The sequence below is a fragment of the Abramis brama genome, assembly GCF_963993115.1.
Source record: "Abramis brama genome assembly, chromosome: 4".
NCBI classification, from domain to species: Eukaryota; Metazoa; Chordata; class Actinopteri; order Cypriniformes; family Leuciscidae; genus Abramis; species Abramis brama.
Window position 1 is genome coordinate 46,125,892 of NC_139966.1, and position 20,100 is coordinate 46,145,991.

At 35.7% G+C, this 20,100-nt stretch overlaps 1 protein-coding gene across 1 annotated transcript in view; it reads left to right on the forward strand.

The window, feature by feature from the left end:
* The window catches only part of nell2b (neural EGFL like 2b), a 44,112-nt gene extending 24,413 nt beyond the window's left edge, over nucleotides 1–19,699 (forward strand). The window contains exons 15-20 of the mRNA XM_084111509.1: nucleotides 1,077–1,172; nucleotides 10,680–10,820; nucleotides 11,009–11,202; nucleotides 11,293–11,469; nucleotides 14,666–14,893; nucleotides 18,958–19,699. Of these exons, the coding sequence (XP_083967635.1) occupies nucleotides 1,077–1,172; nucleotides 10,680–10,820; nucleotides 11,009–11,202; nucleotides 11,293–11,469; nucleotides 14,666–14,893; nucleotides 18,958–18,999 (878 nt within the window). The 3' untranslated portion in view covers nucleotides 19,000–19,699. The remainder of the gene's footprint in view (nucleotides 1–1,076; nucleotides 1,173–10,679; nucleotides 10,821–11,008; nucleotides 11,203–11,292; nucleotides 11,470–14,665; nucleotides 14,894–18,957) is intronic.
* Nucleotides 19,700–20,100: the final 401 nt, after the last annotated feature.

The following is a 20,100-nucleotide window of genomic DNA, read 5'->3' on the forward strand; positions in this document are numbered from 1 at the left end:
CGGTAATAAAAATAAAGACCAAAAAAACGAATTACAAGCAAATAAAACAATACAAATATATACACTAAGCAAATTGTTTATTTTTTAATTATTATAAATATTAACATATTTTATTAAAACAAACAGTATTTTTAATTAAAGCTTTTCAAGTTATTCAAGTAAACAGTTTTAACTGTAAACAAATTAACAGCGAATAAAAGAAACAAAAAAAGACTATTAACAAATTATGTTAAAAGTTCTTGTAGTTTTCCTTTCATTATTAATTATTATATATATTTTTATATTAATTGTTGACATTAATATTAATTAATTAATTAAAATTGAAAAGGAATTTATGTTTTATTTCTCAATTATGTAAACAGGTTTTTCCTAAAGTAATTATTCAATTAAACAAAGCAAAGCAAATAAAGCGATAAGCGGCAGATCTATTAGACTGTATTTGCACTGCATGACTTAAATTCAGAATTATACATTTTCTCTCTATATACTGTCCATGTCAGTCAGACAGTACTCAAGTACCAAACTTTTTTTTATTCACTTTTTATTAACAGCAAAAGCAGTTTTGGGGGTAACACATACTGTAACTTGATTTAAGTAATCAGATTACTTTTTTTTACGTAACAAGTAATGCATTACTTTTAAATAATGTGAAGTTACTTTAGTAAGTTTTCCCATTTATTGACCTCTACTGTACCGGCGTCGGCTTATTCATTTCATTTTTGGTGGGAAAGGACCTTTACATTGGCAGAAATTGATTTTTGTTGTTGTTATCAAATAACAAACAAGCAAACCCAGCCCTGCAATTGACAAAAAGTATAGCAAAAATAACACAACACGTTACTTTCCATAAAAAGTAACTATAAGTAATGCATTTAGTTACTTTTTAGGGAGTAATACAAAATTGTAACGCATTACTTTTAAAAGTACCTTTCCCCAACACTGGAAATCAGTACTGTTTGCATGGCTACACTGCACACATGTATTAGCTCAGCCTCTGCTTTGCAGAGACTCTTTTTCATTGGGATGGTGAAGCCCGGCTGAAATGTGTGTCTTGTGTTGTGTTGAAATGTGTGCAGCGCTCTGTGAGGGCCAGTGTCTCAACGGAGGTTCCTGCGTCACTCCAGACACCTGCGTCTGCCAGCAAGGCTTTACTGGAAAGAGATGTGAGACAGGTAAGACGCAATTAGGCCAATGGAAGGGCATTTCCTCTAACCTTTCAACGGGAGCAAGAGCAACGACAAAAAAAATGAGAGTGGAGAAAAGTGTACAACATATTCACATACTGCGATGTCGCCTCTCAAGTGTTTTCATATTATAGTGATGGACTGAGATGGTAGAAATATTCAGAGCTTCAGAAGGCGGAGGAGAGGTGATTTATTTTTTATATTTTCCAGGCAAGTGAGATTTATCTCAGATGATTTCCACGAATGTGAACATGGCCAAAGATGTGTCTCTGTGGACTGTTCAATATTTCATGACACTGTAGATATGCTAAACTTATTCTCTATATTTTGCTGATTGCATAATATTACAATATAGTTCTGTATTATAATGGAGTATAATAAATAAAAATCATATTTTCTATTTTATAATAATTAAAATACCACATTATTATAAAAATGTTATTTTCAGTTGAAATGTTTCTTATTCTCAATAACAATTTTAACAAAAAATGTAAATATTTATAATATTTATTTTATGTTTTTTATATTTAAACATAATATAAATACTTAATATAATAATAATAATAATGGATATATAACATTTGGATTATAGTTAAATTTAATGTTAATATATTGAAATGTATAAACATATAGTAATATTCATATAAATTAACATAAAAATATATAATTACATAATAAATTATAATGATGGTTATAAAAACTTCGATACCAATGCTAGTGAAATTCTTAACTTTTTTTATTTTAACAAATTTAAGTTAAATATTAATATAAATTATTAATATTAATTCAGTTGTAATTTAAAATAAATACTTGTCATTTACATATAATTTATATAAATACATATAATTTAATCATCATCATTTATTATTATTTTGTGAGTATGGTGAAGTTATGACAACTAATTATCTTTAGTCTTCTTGTACTCTTCTTTGTAATGTCAATCAGCAACATTCAGTGGTCAGCTTTATGTCATTGCATTTTAAATATATGTATGTTGACTGTGAAGATAGATTAAACCTGTTTCCCCCGACAACGTGCTGTAACCAAATGTGATATGAAAGCATCAAGATTTAGATCACATAACTTCCATGTAATTTCAGTTCGTGTCCTAATCAACCACGACAAGTGACGCACGTCAAGACATCTTGCCAGTTGCTTTGTTTGTATTTTGTCACACTGCACATCCACTCATAGCTGTATATTAAACAATTTAATGTTCTGAAGGGCTGTGATTTTGTGGATTCATGCAGTATTTTGCTTTTAGTGTTGACAGAAAAATTACTTGATGCTGAGAACTTGTCATGTCATGCTGAGGACAAGTTCTCCCTGAGTGGGTGCAAACTTGTAAATTCCGAAAGGGAACACACTGCAAAAAAAAAAAAAAAAATTATATATATGTATATATATGTATGTATGTATATATATGTATATATATGTATGTATGTATGTATGTATGTATATATATGTATATGTATATATATATATATATATATATATATATATATATATATATATATATAATATATATATATATATATATATATATAATATATATATATGTGTGTATGTGTGTATGTATGTATGTATGTATGTATGTATGTATATATATATATTCTTAATCATTTTTGAGTATTTTGAAACTTCCTTAGAGCTAGATTAATTAACTAGAGAATGAAAAATTGCACAATATTTTAGGTTTGATTTCAGATAATTTAGCTGTAAGGAAGTTTCAAAATACTCCAAAACAAGCCAAAAATACTGATTAAGATTTATTTTATTTTATTTATTTTTTTGCAGTGCAGGCTTCTGTTGGCAGGTATGATTTCAAGTGAGACACTGAACTCTGGAACAGAAGAAGAGAGATAGACATGAAGCTTTTTTTATGGCTCTGGGGATCAGTGTGTGTGTGTGTGTGTGTGTGTGTGTGTGTGTGTGTGTGTGTGTGTGTGTGTGCGTGCGTGTGTGTATGTGAGAGAGAGAGATAGAGAAGCAGAGACCTCAGAACCCTTTGCTCAAAGTTACCCAGCAGGGCATCTGCCGGTGGTTTTTTACAAACCGGTCCAACACCCACTCGCTCCTATGTGTGAGTGACAGAGGGATGATGAAGGGAAAGAGAAAAAGAGGAGTGAGGAGAGAGGAAATGAGGAGGCATGGGGACTAAGGGAGACAGCTGGTGGAGAGATAGAGAGAAGATAGAGTGAGGTGTGGTTTGCGAGACACTGTGTGTGCTGAACGCCTGACTCACCATTCTTGGAGAGAGAACTGGCTGACACACAGACAAACTCACAGCTATGTTACATGGGTCAGGTTTTGCCTACATTATACCAAATGTCCCACAAGGATTGTAAAAGATGAAAATAACTAAACAGCTTAATAAACATGGTAAAGCCTATAGGTCTTCCAATTTCTTTTTAGCTTTATTTATTTAGTTAGCCAGTTAGTAACACTTTACAAAAAGGTTCCATTAGTTAACAGTGGTTAAGGCATTAACTGATATTTACAAACAATGAGCAAATCATTTGTTACAGTATTTATTAATCTTTGCAAATGTTAGTCAACTGTTTATTGTTAGCTCATATTAGCTCAGGTCTGTTAAATAATATTAACAGATACAACTTTTGATTTTAGAATATATTAGTAAATGTTGCAATTAACATGAACTATTAATAAATGCTTTAGAAGTATTTTTATTGTTAGTTCATGTTAACTAATAAATAATGTAATGGAACATTATTATAAAATGTTATTTATTGCTTGTTTGTGAATTACAGAGCTAAACTTACAAAAAAACTGCACTGTAAAAAATTATTGCTGGTTTAACTTAAAAAAGTAAGTTACCTGGTTGCCTTAATTTTTAGTTCATTGAAATAAAAAAATTGAGTTAATGCAACATAGAGATTGGTTTAATAAATAGAAACTCAAAATATGATGTTATCTGAACCACATTATTTTGACAAAAGATTAAAAGTTGTGATAACAAATCATGAAAATATTTTTTACAGTGTGGAAATAATTAAATAAAGACAGGAAAAAATCAGAACAACAACAACAACAAAAAACACTAAAATGTTGTACAGAGAAAAAAACAAGAACACATTTTTTTGTTTATTTATTAATTCATTCATTCATTGTTTGTGAATTACAGAGATAAATGATCAAAAGAAAAAGAACACAATATTTTATTTATTTATTCATTTATTTATTTTTGTAAAATGACAAAATATGTAATAATTATTAATTCATTCATTCTTAGTGAAGTTAATTCATTTAATGTTATAAGGTTTCTTTTTTTAATTATTATTATTATTATTATTATTTTTATAATCCTAAATTATAATCCTATTATTTAATTTCACAACAAATTAGATTTCGAAACCCACATTTTTTTTGTGTGGGCTCTGACTTTTGGACACCACCATGTGCATTTATGTTGGAGAGGTTTTCATGATGTTGTGGCATTTTTGTGTATAAATATTTTTTTGTGATGGAGGACAAGATTATGCGCTTTATGCTTGTTTTGTGTGCTTAGTCGTCTGTAATCCCTCACGGTTTTCCCTTATGTTTTCTTTCTTCCTCTGAGGGGAAATATAATGTTATGACAAAGGCACAAAAGAGGATAAATATTGCACAAACAAACATAAGAGGCAAAGAAAAGTCTGTTCTTCATCCCTTTAAAAACCTCCTATCCCTCCACTAAAGGAACTGCATTATTAAACTCTCCGTCTTTGTCAGTAAGCCTCTCTTCTTCTTCTTCTTTTATCCATGCCAGCTTGACGTTGGCACATATGACCACATATGGCGACTCCCTGCCAGTTTTGTAAATACAAAGCAATCCATTAGTTCAGTTGATAATTGTACTCCTGGTAAAATAGAGAAATTATTTGATAAGAGCATTGTTTTTGTTCTTATTCTGTTCTTTAATGAGAGTAATCAACCGAAGCACAAATACACAGAATTATCTTCTCCATCAAATATCCTGCTGCAGAGATGCTTTCTGAATAAGAATCGCTCTCTTTTTATCTTCCCCTGAAAAAGAAAGCTGTAGAGAATCACATTTTCTTTCATATTCAGCTCTTACCTCTTAGAAGACTAGCTGGCACCATGTATTATCCATCGGATTGGCTCAGATGCTTCACACATGCTCTGTTCATAAAGGAAACCCAATTACAGCAGGTCCTCGGGGGTTAAACGCCCTGGGCTTGGGGTCTTTCTTCTTAATCAAGACGTTTCTGCAGGCTACTTGTTAATTCTTTATGTGATGGGTGTACAGCAAGGGGATGTAAGCACATTCAACTTGCAGATAAAATGGCTGCATCGTGTCACTGAACACCTTAAATATATCCTTGCACCAGGATGGGAGTCTTGAGAAGTGTTTTCCCTTAATATTAAGCTAGAATGGAGCCCTACTCCTATCAAATTTTAATGAGAATATCTTCAGAAGCTCTAGTGAGAAAGGCCTACAGGGAGGAGCGTAGAATTGTGTGTACAAAGAGATTCAAAACAGCTGCTGGTTCTGTCCTCCGATAAAACTTCTCCATGTTTATTTAAGTGCTCTGCTTATGTCTGCTTCATTGGGTTCATGTATTCCAAGTCGTTACTCATCATGTCTAATGAGGTGGAGATAATTAGAATTTAGCTGTTGAACGTCTTCCCTTGCTGTGCAACACAGACCTCTGTTTTATCCAGATTAACACTGCACAACTAATATATAATAATGATATAATAATAGAATGTAAATGAATGATAATGTTTTAATTTTATACATTGTATCTTGTATCTTTATATTATTTTAAATTCATTTTATTATAGTTTTTAATGTACAATAAAACATTTCATCATAATTATCTATGTATATTATTAATTATATATTTATAGAATATACACTGTAAAAAATGATTTTTTGGTGAAGTAAATACTACTGAAAAAAAACAATGTAATTTACATGAAAAAGTTAGTTCAGGCAAGAATTAAAAAAACGAAGTAAATTCCATATCAGTACTTAATTCAAGCGAGTAGAAATGAAAGCGTAAATATCAACTCAATAAAATTAAGTAAAAATTACTCAGCTTTTCTGATACTGGGGTTCCCATCATGCACTGGACCTTGAATAATTAATGAGGTTAATTTTTCACTGGTTTCCAGCTGTATTTACACTGTTTTATCATTGCTTTTGTTGCCAGGATTAGTAACTTGCCATTTTGTGACATTTTGAGTAAATTTTCTGCTCAAAATGACACATTCAAACACAAAAACGATCCATCAAATGTTACCGTCATTGTGTATTGTCTACGAGGTCTTTGCATTCACATGATGCTTAACATCTGACATGCTGTAGTATAAATTACTTAGATAATCTAAGTAAAGCACATACTATAAATGACTGGTATAATTCAATATTATTGTTTGAGTGAAATGTAATGCAAAGGAAATTTCAACTAAATCGATATCAATCAACCTTTTACTAGCCAAGTTAAAATTACTTATTTTCTGTGTTACTTTCACTTAACTAGGTTAAGTAAAGTTTACTTAATTCCATATTCCAAGTAAATTTAACTTAAAGATTTCTAATTAAAGCTACTGATGAATATGTTTAGGTTTTTACTTGGCAAATCTTTGTAAATTTACTAGCATTTTCTGAGTGAAAAAAGTTGCCTAGCTTTTTAGCGCAATTTTCCAACGGACAAAATTGCGATTGTTAACTCATGATTTCTGTTCTGTCTGTGCGCACCAATCTTGCACTTCTATCTACTCCTCAACCAGACCACCTAGAGACTTCGGGTTTTCGGCATTATGTTAAGGAAGGTCTAATCTCGGGAACGCACAAAAAAAAAAAAAAAAAACGGAAAAGATTTACTATCTCTTAGTGTTGTGATCCCATGAGGTGAGAAAATTGCGCTAAAACACTCACCGAGTTTTTATTACTTGTTTCAAGTAAATCCTACTCCAATTTTTTTTTCAGTGTATATAGGATATATTATAGGATATATTGTTGCTTTTAATGATCAATAAGTTATGACAACATTATATTTTTACATTGCTTTAACTTAACTTTTATTATACGTTGTACAAGATTCAAATAATTTTAAAGTCATTTTAATGTAATTTAAGTTGAAATTACTGAAACATCCAAGTTGATTGTACTTTAAAAATTTAAGGCAGCAACTTTTTTTGGACAGTGTATAAAATAAAGTTTACTTTCTAAATGCTCTTTCCAGGTCCTATTGTTTCGTCATGTTATTCCAAAACTTTGGGTCTCATTGAATATCCGTTTCACTCTGAAATATGTCACCATCACCAATAAATGGGTAGCGAACAGTAATTCAGTTCGACTTTAAAGATAAGACTTTCCTCTGAATCTCTGCTTTTGTTTGGGAAACTCTGAGGATCTGCTGTCTGTATTCTCATTAAGAAAAGGTTTGCTTTTGAACTTCCTGTTAAAAAAAAAAAAAAGAAAAAGACTTTGTTTGAGAATGGGACCAGGCTTTCATGTACACAACGCACTTCGACTCCCTCGTTTGCACCGAGGCCCTTTTACAGTGCCGAGCTCCCCAGCGAGACCCAGCAGTGGGTGTGAATCTGTTCATTAGTGTGAGGATGGAGGGGGAGGATGAAGGGAAGGGGGTGGGAACGAGAGCAGGGCAGATGAAGGAGATAGCTGGGATGGGAACAGCCAAGATGTTCAGGGACTAAGTGGATTGATGACTTACCGTTTGAAGAATCGTCCCTGATGAAATTGACTTGAGGATACCACTGTGGACCCATAACTATTACCGTCCTCATGGGATTCTAGATTGTATATACTGTATATATATCATGCTGATCCCTTTCTTCATTCCAGGTGGCTCATATTGTTATGAAAATATTTGAGCATTAGAATGCTCAGGGAAGATGACGTAAAACTTGAGCAGCCTTCTGTCTGTGCCATCTTTACATCTTTGCTTGCTTTCATTACTTTCGCTTTTATTCTCGCGCACTGACTTGTTCGCTAAACTGAACAGCCAATCAGAGTTCTCTCTCTCACCAGTTACTTTTGTTCAATTCGATTCAATTCGATTCATGCTCATTTGGCCAAAATACCCCTGACGATGTCCAACTAGTGCCGACGGCGTGGAACACACCACAAAAATTGGGCCGGTCGACGCTCAACATATCAGGGCCTATAGAGACAGGAACTAAACAGAGCGTTACTGACAGACTGGGAAGAGAGGTGCTGCAATAATGTAAAATCAGGTGGTTTTTTTACATTCAAGCATGAAAATCTATTCTAGTAACCCCAAAAACAAAATCAAGACTTTGAATAGGTCCCCTCTAAAAGAAACTGCGCCCTTGGTTTTTACTACAGCACAACTCACCAATGCACACAAATGGAAGTGTATGAGGAATCCCAAATGCTGAAGATGGAGCAAATGAGATGGGAGACTATGTACTGTGCCGTCGACTTGTGACATTCCATGACAAATTAGTGGCAGGGCTGCAGGACAGCGGGAACCCTGGGGGTTTACCCGTGAATACACAGTCAATCAATACTTGCGACTGCTTTCTGACAGCACAAATGCCAGCCATTCCTCTGAGAGAGATGAGTGCACTCTGTGTTTGTGCTCAAGGAAGAAAATGAATAAATGTCATCAGCACTGCCTACATCTATGTATTATTCAGTATTGTTTGTGTTATTTTTGCCATTCTCTGTTTTTAATGGAGAAGTTATTTTGTGTTAGGGGAGTGAAATCTTGACAAAAGTGAAGTAATCTTAGAGGCGAGATGTTCATAACTCTTGCATGGAACATGTTTCATATCAGACCTTTTTCTGATGAAATGTTCCTCAGAAAAAAAAGGACAGTTCAGTCAAAAAAGAATGTTCTGTCGTACATATTAGAATACGTTCACATTTGAATGTTCACAATGTTAAGCCTGCTCTGATGCAGTCTAATGTGCAATATTTGAATTTACACGACGATGAATGACATTTAAGTGAAAGTGAAGGCAATTATAATGTTACAAAAGATTTCTATTTCAAATAAATGCTGTTCTATTTAACTTTCTATTTATCAAAGAATCCTGAAATAAATGTATCACAGTTTCCATTAAATTATAATAAGAAATGTTTCTTGGGCAGCAAATCAGCATATGATTTCTGAAGTATCACGTGACTGGGGTGATGATGCTCAGCTTTGCCATCACAGAAATAAATTACATTTTTTAAATATATTTCAATAGAAGAAATGGTATTTTACATTTTAATAATATTCACAATATTACTTTTACTGTAATTTTGAGAAACACAGTCTTAGTGAGCATAGGAGGAAAATTCTTACAGACCCCACATTTTTGAGTATTAGTGTATTTTTCTCTCAGAAGTTATCCTTTGGCTTCATATATTGTACATGAGCTGCATTGACTGTTTTTATTGGTTGATTTATGCCTTTTTTTAATGTTAAATTTGTAACTTGACAGCCCCTGGTCTCCGTTTACTTGTGTAGAAGAGAGCAGCATGAACATTCTGCTAAACGTCTATTTTTGTGTTCGATATGAAGTCAAACAGCTTTAGATCAACTTAAGGGGAATAATGTCATAATTCTCATTTTTTGGGGGTGAACTATCCCTTTAAATATTTCTCAGCCCATGCGATACTACAAGCAACACTTGCAAACCTAATTCACAAGGTCCTTTAGGCTGTTTCTCATATTCTATGCTCTTTCACAATGACTCTCAAGGCTACATAAAAAAAAATTCTCTCTCACACATACCCACAAACCCAAAGTATTCTTCAGCTTTCGTTTAACCCCTCTACTCAGCCTTGCCTGCATTTCAGACATTAAAATTGGCATTGAAATACAACACAATGTAATTCCCCCTTAGCCATCTAATGAGATGGGTGAGGTGAAGTACAATCTAGCCTAGCGTTCAAGTCACAAAATAATTTCTAACCCATTCTGCTTGAAGTTGTCATTGAACTGACTGGGTCTGTGTGACGCTCTTCGTATCTTTCTGTGAGAGTGTAATCCAAGGACAAGGACTGGAAGTTGAATAGATACTGAAGAGAATAATTATCAACAGCTGTTGGATACGCTCCTTTCAAGACGACCATGGCAAAAGCTCTATTTGTCTTACTTACTTTGTGTTTGGTGTGAGGACAAACATCAAATATGAAGATTTGCATTCATTTAGGAATTTGAAAAGGTTATGGAGAACGCATAATACAGTCTAGCAAAGAATACTATTTGAATATGCACTTTATGGCAGTTTTTGTTTCTTTGTTTCTTTGTTTGTTCAAATACATTTTTATTATTCCTTTGATGGCAAAGCTGGCTTTTCAGCATTATTACTCCAGTCTTCAGTGTCACATGATCCTTCAGAAATCATTCTAATATGCTGATTTGATGCTCAAAAAAACATTTCTTCTTATTGTCAATGTTAAAAACAACAGAGAGTGACACTGTGCCTTTTTTCATACATTTCTTGGGTTTTCTCATGCATGTCTCCACCTTGTCACCTAAGACATCGACGAATGCCTCGATGGGTTTGTGGAGTGTGACAGTCGAGCCACTTGCGTCAACCTACCTGGCTGGTACCACTGCGAGTGTCGTGACGGATACCATGACAACGGAATGTTCTCAGCCAATGGAGAGTCATGTGAAGGTAACTTATTTCTAATGAAACAGTGCTTCTTTTGAATGGAAGTCAATAGAGAAACATGCATTTCCCCTTCACCATGGTTGTAATCACGACATCTACTAACAGGGGCTAACTGGGCCGTGCTAACCAGCTAAGCCTTGACCCCTTGGATTTAACCAGTGACTTATAATGTGTCTGTTTCTTGTCGGTAGACATTGATGAATGTGAGACGGGGAGGCACAGCTGTGCCAACGACACCGTGTGCTTTAACGTGGACGGAGGTTACGACTGCCGCTGTCCGCACGGTAGGAACTGCACGGGAGACTGCGCCCACGACGGGAAGGTGAAACACAACGGGCAGATCTGGGTGCTGGAGGACGACAGGTGTTCGGTCTGCTCTTGTCAGGTGAGCCAAAGGGACTGATGGGAGCTGTAGTCAAAGGAAAACTGAGAAATTAGTTTTTTACTCAGTCTCTGTCTTTCTCTCCTGTTTTAGTCGGGGTTGGTGATGTGCAGGCGGATGGTGTGTGATTGTGAGAATCCCACGGTGGATGTGTTGTGCTGTCCTGAATGCGATCCTCGCCTGAGTTCTCAGTGTTTGCATCAGAACGGTCTGCTAGCATACAGTAATGGAGAAACCTGGGTGGAAAACTGCCAGCAGTGCCAGTGTATGGTGAGTGACAGCATGTGAAACCAACTCGATGTGGTGATGCATTATGATTACCAGTCCAGTATTTATAATCTATATATTATATGGCCAATGTCAGAAATAACTATTTCTGAAGAACATTAAGAAAAGGTTCTTTCAAAACAAATTTTGAAATATCTCAGCATTTAGAGATACAGTGTCCAACACTGTAAAAAGTGAACAGTTGGATCAACTTAAAAAAATTACTTCAATTGGTAACACCTAAAGAAATTAAGTTTTCTCAACTTAAATTATCATGTTTTTCATGATAAAATGTGATAATTTAAGTTGAGACAACTTAATTTCTTTAGGTGTTACCAATTGAAGTATTTTTTTTAAGTTGATCCAACTGTTCACTTTTTACAGTGAAATACAGGCCACTAGTGAAAATGCATGAATCGTGCATTATTTATTTTCTGATTGAAAACTTAAAAAAAAAAATTATATATATATACACATCACCAATATATATCACAATATAAATGATGGAATCTGATATATAATAAAACCTGATGGTACAGCTTGATCTGAGAATGTTCCAAAGGGCATCTTGTGCATTTTAGTAGCAGCTATGAAATTTAACGTGGTAAAAATGTCATAGATCTTTTATTATAAAATTATTATAAATATTTATTATTTAAACATATAACATTGAAAATAATATATTTAAACATTCCTAAATCTTTTGTATCATACTTTTGCTTTGTTCTACATTTTTTTCAAAATCTACATTTAAATAAAAAAAATTACATTTTCTCAGACTTTTGGATTGTATTATATTAATTGCACATTACTTGCGTATAATTATATTATTATTTAATAATAATAATAATTAGTTGCAGTAGTAGTAGAACATTTTAAATGTTTTTGGAAACCGTTTAGAAAATATTTTTTGAGTTTTTGGAAGACTTTTACCATCAATGACATAAAAGCACTATGGCCAGCCACATTTTTATATCAAAAGTTGTTTAGTATTCAGCCAGATGGATGAAAACTGTGAACTTTGCATATGAGGAGATTAGCCAATCATAACAGAGATAATAGTCTTCAAATACAGTGGTGAACAATAAGTGTCAGAGTGAGGGTTGGAAAATGATCACATGAAACTGAATAGAAACCTTTTTTCAAGAAACCTTGACTAGCGTTATAACGACTTGAGGGATTGAATATGATGCAAATGTGTGAAATATTGTCTTTAGAAAACAGTATGAGTATGCATTCACAAATGCACAATGCACAGAATAAACTCCCCTGTCATGCTGTTCTCTGTGGATTAGATTCAGATCTATTACACAGAGAAACTGCTGTTCACAGTGGAACTCTCTGCAATATCTCTGTCAGGAAGTCTTGCGCCAAACCTTGAACAATGCAGTTTTCAGCCCCTCTGGTGTTTGTCCTTCCTGCAATTTTTTCTTTCCTTATGCAAAACTTTTTGCACTCTGAAACGAATCGAATTATAAAGTCCGGCTCCATCTTTCTTTCTAGTGAAAATCCTTAATAGTATTTGCTGAACTGACAACGGGCTCAAACAGGGCTCCTAAACTTGTCAGAGGTTTTCGTGATATGCAAGGCTCCCAGCTCAGTTTTTCTCTGTCGGAGAAGGTTTTTGGTACACAGAGAATGAAGCTTTTTCCACAGGGTTTAGGACTGCTAAATGTGTAGGTCTGTAATGAATTATGTAAAGACTTCTGGACACAGTAGTGGACAGCGTCACAGACGGAAGGCTAATGCTAAAGCCATGCAGGCTCTGGATTAATTGCTCAATAACTGACTTTCAATTGAAAACCCTTTTTAATCCTACACAAGCATAATCTGTGTCCATTAAACCAGCTTTGAGAGAGAAACATGATCAAACAGAGACAGTTTTGCATGGCCGTATTGAAATTTCATTAGCTTTCAGTACAGCTGGTTTTTGTTTGTCTCTTTTATGTTGTTTTTTACACAGTTATCACATTCTCTTTCAGTCAGCATTTCTTTTAGTCATTTTCAACCCCCTTTACACATCGAATCCTGGTTCTCATCAGTTTTTTTTTTCTTGTTCCCTGTGAAGTAAAAGGAACGCATAACTTGAAAGAGAGGAAGAGACACAGAAAAAGAGAGAAGAGGCAGGAAGAATGCTTTGTATTTTAAGGATACAGAAGTGCGAGGAGTGAAAGAACAAAGAATGTTTCCGGAACGGAAAACTCCAGGAGGGGAGAGAGAGAGAGAGAGAGAGACATTCAGAGAAATATCTGCATTCCTCTTGTATTCAAGGTCTATGTTAGCTGCTCGGTCTGATTCAGGATGTAATCTGAAAAATACTTTGTCTTGCAGGGGACTACAGCAATCGGTTTGCCGAAAAATGAACCTGTATGACTTTTTATATTCTCTGAAATACAAAACGAGAATGATTAATGTACAGATAAACTTTAAAATAAGTATTAAAAAAATAATATCAATTAATTTCATGATTCAAAACCAAAAAAGTATCATCTGAATAGTCTACATGACTTCAATTAAAAATTTAAGTCATTATTTACTGACCATTATTATTTACTCACCAGACATTGAGTAACTGAGTTGAACATAAGAACTGGATAAATTAGCTGAACCCCCAACTGGTTCAGCTAATGCTCATGCACATTGTAGAATTAAAAAGCAGGTGATGCCTCCATCAAAAAAAGTGAGTGAATTTTTTATTAACTGAAATGCAGGATCTATTAAGAAAATATAATCTCCTCATATGCTCTCTGGATAGACTAGAGTCTGTCTTAAACTTAACATGCAGTGTTTGACCGGAGTGACTTTCACACACTTTAATATTTGGCATTCCAAGTACTCCATCACTTTGGTCCTTTGTGGATTTTTTCCCACAGGTGCAAGGACAAAGCATTGATATATCTTGACACGTCACCTGCAGTCTAACTCTAACAGATGTTAAACAAGTTTTAAAGAATACAGAATGGAGATAGCCATGTGTGTGTGACTATATTAAACCAGCACTGACCTAGGAATGTCGTATCGATCCTTCATTACACGCTCCTCTCTGGATCAGTGAGCACAACATAGTATTTGTGATTTGCAGCATGGTAAAGCGGAAGTGTGTAATTTATGTGCCACTAGCGTCACTGAACGGAATTGCCAAAATATTGATTCTTTTCAGTGTGGGAATGAAATATGTCTCCGTCTGTGTGTTTCTCAGGGGGGTGAAGTGGACTGCTGGCCGATATCATGCGCACCGGTCTCTGACTGCGAGTTTACAGTGGTTCCTGAGGGCGAGTGCTGTCCGCGCTGCGTCACAGACCCCTGCCTGGCCGATACTGTTCGGAATGACATCACCAAGACCTGCGTGGATGAATTCGGAATCACTCGCTTCAGTGGCTCCGCTTGGACCAAACACGGCACGGAGTGTTCCCTCTGCCAGTGCAAGGTACTTGACACTTACATAACCACCCACAGACACACATTCACCAAGGTCAAGCACTTTATTGAGTGTTTTAATATTAAGACATAAAACCCTGTGGTTGTCGCTATGTTTAAAGTTACTATTAAATTGACAATTCTTGTTTTTTTATGATTCATTATTTTAATTCATGTACCCTCGTGATCTTTAATCAAAATAACGTTCCCTTCCTCTTGTAACAACATCTCTTGTCTGATGATGTGTTGGCTGGCGTAAGAGCAGGACATCATGTCACTCACATTATATCACAGCAATAGCAAACCAAACCATCTTTATTTTAAGATGACTTAGGTACATTGTACTTACTGAAATAAAATTAACGTACTTACTAGTAACAGTTAGGATTAGGGTTTGGTTTAGGGTTAATTATGCATAATGTTCTGTAAGTAACATGTACTGTAGTATTGTGTAACTAAGTCACCTTAAAATAAAGTGTTACCAAATCAAGTCCCACACTAATTTTTTTCTTGTTCGAGAAGAATAAGAACAACATATCCATTTGACTCGTATATGTCACAATAGGGAAGAAAAGGCTATCGCAACGTCTGTTTTATGCCGACTTTAAGCTGGATCCGACTTTAAGCTGGCTAAAATGAACGGGCTCTCTAAGGGTTTCATGGACATCTGGCTAATTTACTTTTAAACATCTGAATACCAATTCAGTCAAAGGCAAATGCTTTTGGTTGTGTGCCCAGTCAAAGCTTTGATTATATTGTTTTGGTGCATTTAAATATTTTTAAAACACTTACAGTGAGATCCAAATTTCTCGGACCACATTGAAAAATCTGAGATTTGGAATCAAAAATTTAAATCTGGAATCTAATGTAAGACTGGAAATAAACAAAGTTTTACAATTTAAAAAAATTTCAACCACAGACACTTAATGATGTAAAGAACGTCTCAGGTTACGCATGTAACCGTGGTTCCCTGAGAGGGGAACGAGGCGCTGCATCAGTTGACACAATGGGGACGTGTCCCGCAGGACACTGTGTCTGAGGCACGTGTACCAAATAGCCAATCATGGCCGATGCAGTGATGAAAAAAGGTTCGCTGCAGGTTCACCCCCGAACCCTCCTTAAAGGGGGAGGGAGGAGATTTTAGTCTCCTCTAAAACAGAATTGTTGTACCCCAGCACCCTCCTCAAAGATGGCAGAAAGGAACTAGAAAACGGCACAAAGGCTCAAATAGCAGAATCCCACTTAAGTATTCTCCTCTTTTCCTGACGCATTTAAAGCCTTTTGATCTGAGTGCGGCTTACTCCTATTACGGCGCCTCTGCTCACCCCTCCTCGGAGCCACACTCGCCCTTCCGCTCCTCTCTCCAGGAACTCGTTCCTGGCGAGGGCTCAGACGGTCTAGGAGGAGCCTGCACCTGGTGAGAAATAAATTTCCCAAAGGTCCTTAAGCAGATCTGCCTGGTAAACTTGCAATTTTGTCATAATATGCAAAGCTCCGCCAATCTGACCAGTCGCCAACCAACCTCGAATGTCATCTGACATGGCTTAGAGGGCAAAACGAGAGCCTTCAATGATGAGGATGTCACCGGAATAACCCCACTCACTCAGCCCCTCTGCATTCGAATAATTTGAAGCAGAATGGGCCATGCAAGCAGAGTATAGATGTTCCCACGAACCTGACACCTCAGTGTGAAATGGAAGGCTCACCGGAGCAGTGCACTTATGACTTTGCAGATATCGCTCATAGGAGGCTGCCTGCGATCTCACGCTTCAAGCCGGACCATTCCAAGCTCAGTCTGGCTGTAGCACGAGTCATAAGCTCCACTAGCTCATCGTATTCGGCATTTTGCTGCATGGAGCTGGAAACGGATCTTTTACAAATATCTGACTCTACTGACTCCACACTTTCTATATTGTCAGAATCACAAGCGAGCAATGAGTCCTCATGTTCCACGGAAGAAGCCGCCGAGTGGGCTTCCGCTTCAGGCATGAGGACAGCAGAGCTAGGGGGAGAAGTGAGGGGAACTTGCTCACGCTCCTCAAGCAGTTCGGTCTGAGATCCCCACGGCTGGCAGCTGCGCAGAGCTCGAGCCTCGAGGCTCAGCGGCTTGACACTCTTCACACATGAAGAGCTCCAGCAGAGAGCGGAGGGGTGAACGTGCATGCTCCACTTTTAGACAGAAAACACACGTATCAAGACCCGGTGTTATGAAACGCAGGCATGGATGCACACAGCGTATAAACTGTTTGCTTGCCATATTGCCTTCTCTTTCACGCAGGGGTGTAGCACAAGATCCCGGTCCGGGGGCCCTATGCATAGGCAGTCCTGATGGGCCCCCATGTTCCTCAATTTGTATATATTACTCCCAATGTAGGCTATAAAATTGCTAATTATTGCTAATTTTAGATATTATAGCCTATTAATTTAAAATTAAACAGGTTTCAATTTAGGCTATTATAATGGTGTGTTGTATGCAAACAACATTGTTAGTGTACAGTTTATTTATTTAGCCTTTATCTCAGATTACATGTATAACCAAATTATCATCTGAAAGTGTATGTTCTGCTCTTTCAATGGGTTGTCTCAGTTCATTTTTAGCACTAACGATCGCGATCGATTCAAGCACTGTAGATTTTGTGTTCTAGTTTGTGCTCACCTTTCTTTGAAAATAAGTCAGTTACCAATTGTTTTCCCTCATTTTGTTTTCTTTCCTTCTCCTGTCTTTCCTTTCTTTTTTGGTGGTCTGATTTGGCTTTCTTTGAGAAAGACATTTCTACAGCATAAGTTTGCGCTCCACCAGATGCTCAACTAACTAACATAAACAAAATGCGTGTAGATGGACTAAACCATTTGGCGCATTAGCAAAGGGTGGGACCAGTCAGTCCAACCAAGTTATTCAGCCAATACACCAATTTTAGATTTCATCTGACATCCATTATGAAATTTAATTAGGAAATGAAAATATCCAGGTAAAATAAAATATATTCCAGACTTTTCAAGGGCCCTCTCTCCCTTGGGGCCCTGGTAATCAGTACTGGTTTTACCCCCTGTCCGACGCCCCTGCTTTCACGTACTGCAATCTTCACACAGCACACAGACAAGCGGCTTCCTTAAGACATTGAAAATTATGACTTGTTTTCGGGTGCCATTTTTATATGCTGGGGAGCACCTTGAGCACCTAACCGGGTCCTGCGGGACATGTCCCCATTGCATCAACTGACGCACCTCGAAAGGGAAACATATTTATGTGTATGGTTTTTAGTTTTGTTTTAGTTTTTTTAATTTGTTTTTTTTCTTTACCTTCACTAATCAGATTTGTGACACCAATCTTTTTTCTTCTTTTCTTTCTTTTTTTTACAGACAGTCAGATGTTTTTCAATTTAAGCTCAATATGCTCTTTGGATCATCGTTTACGAAGTTTATAGAGCAAAAAATCGCCTAGCCCAAATACAAAGAAATTCTGAATTTATGTTCATTTTTCAATTCAACTTTTCACTTAAATGATGCTGAAAATATAATTTATAATGAAAAAATATAATAATAAATATATTTTTTTCCATTATGAAATATATATTATAATGAAAATATAGTTATAAATTATTCACTTAATTTATTATTATAAATAAAAAATAATAATTAAAGATTAATTCAAATAGATGTACTTTCAATTAGTGGTCTCAGGCATTTGTACTCCTCTCTAAATGATGGGATACGTTATTTAAAGAGAAAAATGGACAATCCAGTTGAGCACACAGAAAACGGTCCCGGGTACTGTGAGATTTGCCTCGCCGAGGAGTGAACAGAGATGAATGCGGGAATAAAGAACTGTGCTCATGGACAGGAGAGAATTCATCTACTTATTAAAGCACCTTATATGACTGGCCAAGGTCATCAGCATCGTTTGAGCTGAAAGATGAATTGTGAGAGAGTGAGAGGCTGTACTGATGCTTAGACCATGCTTTACGCACATACAGTATGGAAGTGGTTGAGTGAGTGTCACATTGGCTGCTTTTCTTTTTTGACTAATGTCTCTCTTCCTTTTCCTTCCCTACCTCCCTCTCTTTTTCTCTACAGAATGGTCACATCTGTTGCTCTGTGGACCCTTTGTGCCTCTAGTCCTATTCAAAGGCAAAATGTCTGAGTTCTTTTCCTTTTCTCTCTCTCCTTTGGTCTGTTTTTCTTTGCCCCCTCTTTGTCTCAGCTCTCGGTTTCATCCCTTTCGGAAGATCATTTTATACCAAATCTTCATGTGTATTATAACATAAACAATATAACAAAAAAAATTAAAGCAACCATCAGACACCTGAATCGGTTTAGCTTTAAGCGGTGTTTCAGATTTGCTTGATGCATTTGATAAAGTGTTTATTTGTCGTACATCAATTATCATTTGGAAACCATGATGTAATATTCAGATACAGAGATCAACCTTTGCGAATTCCATTAAATTTTCAGGTTTCAATGTCAAAACTACGTTGAAAATAAAGGTTAACTTCTCGTTGATTGCAGTGTTTTGTGCTTGATGGGTTCAGCAGACTGCAGCCATGGTAAAACCCCTTTGTAAATGACCTACAGGTATTACCAGTGTTTACTTCTTTCTGTATTAATGGTAGTTCCGCTCCCTTTCAGGGGGAAATATGATCTTGATGTTGTGAATAGTTTATTTAATGTGTTTGTTTCTCACGTCTGTCTCAAATCTGTCATTACTTTGGTGTTTTATGTTGCACCTTTTGTCAAATTGATGTTTTGTTTCCTTCAATGGCTCGGTGCACTATTGTGTCATGGTGAAATAAAAGGTTTCCATGTAAAAATATCCAGATGCATTGTTGTCCTTTCTATTTATTTCATAAATCAGTGTGTGACAGAAAATCTTAGCATTTAGAAATGTATGATTTTTTGCATCCATTCAAGTTTTACACCCGAGGTCTCTGAGACCGAACAGAAGTCATAAAATATTTTTCATAGAGGGTGTTTGATGCACATCAATTTTACATTTTGTTCACAATCAAGAATAATGATAAGATTTGTCGAAGTATCAACCTGATATTTTTACTGTTAAAGTCAATATGAACTGCGATCCATTTTACTTCTGTGATGTGAAGTTTTATTTTTTATTTTGAGTTTGATTCAATTTTGATTAAAGATTACAGATTACAAAGACAAGCATTTTCTCTTTGGAATAACATGCACAGATGAATCTTTCACGATAAGACTAGACAA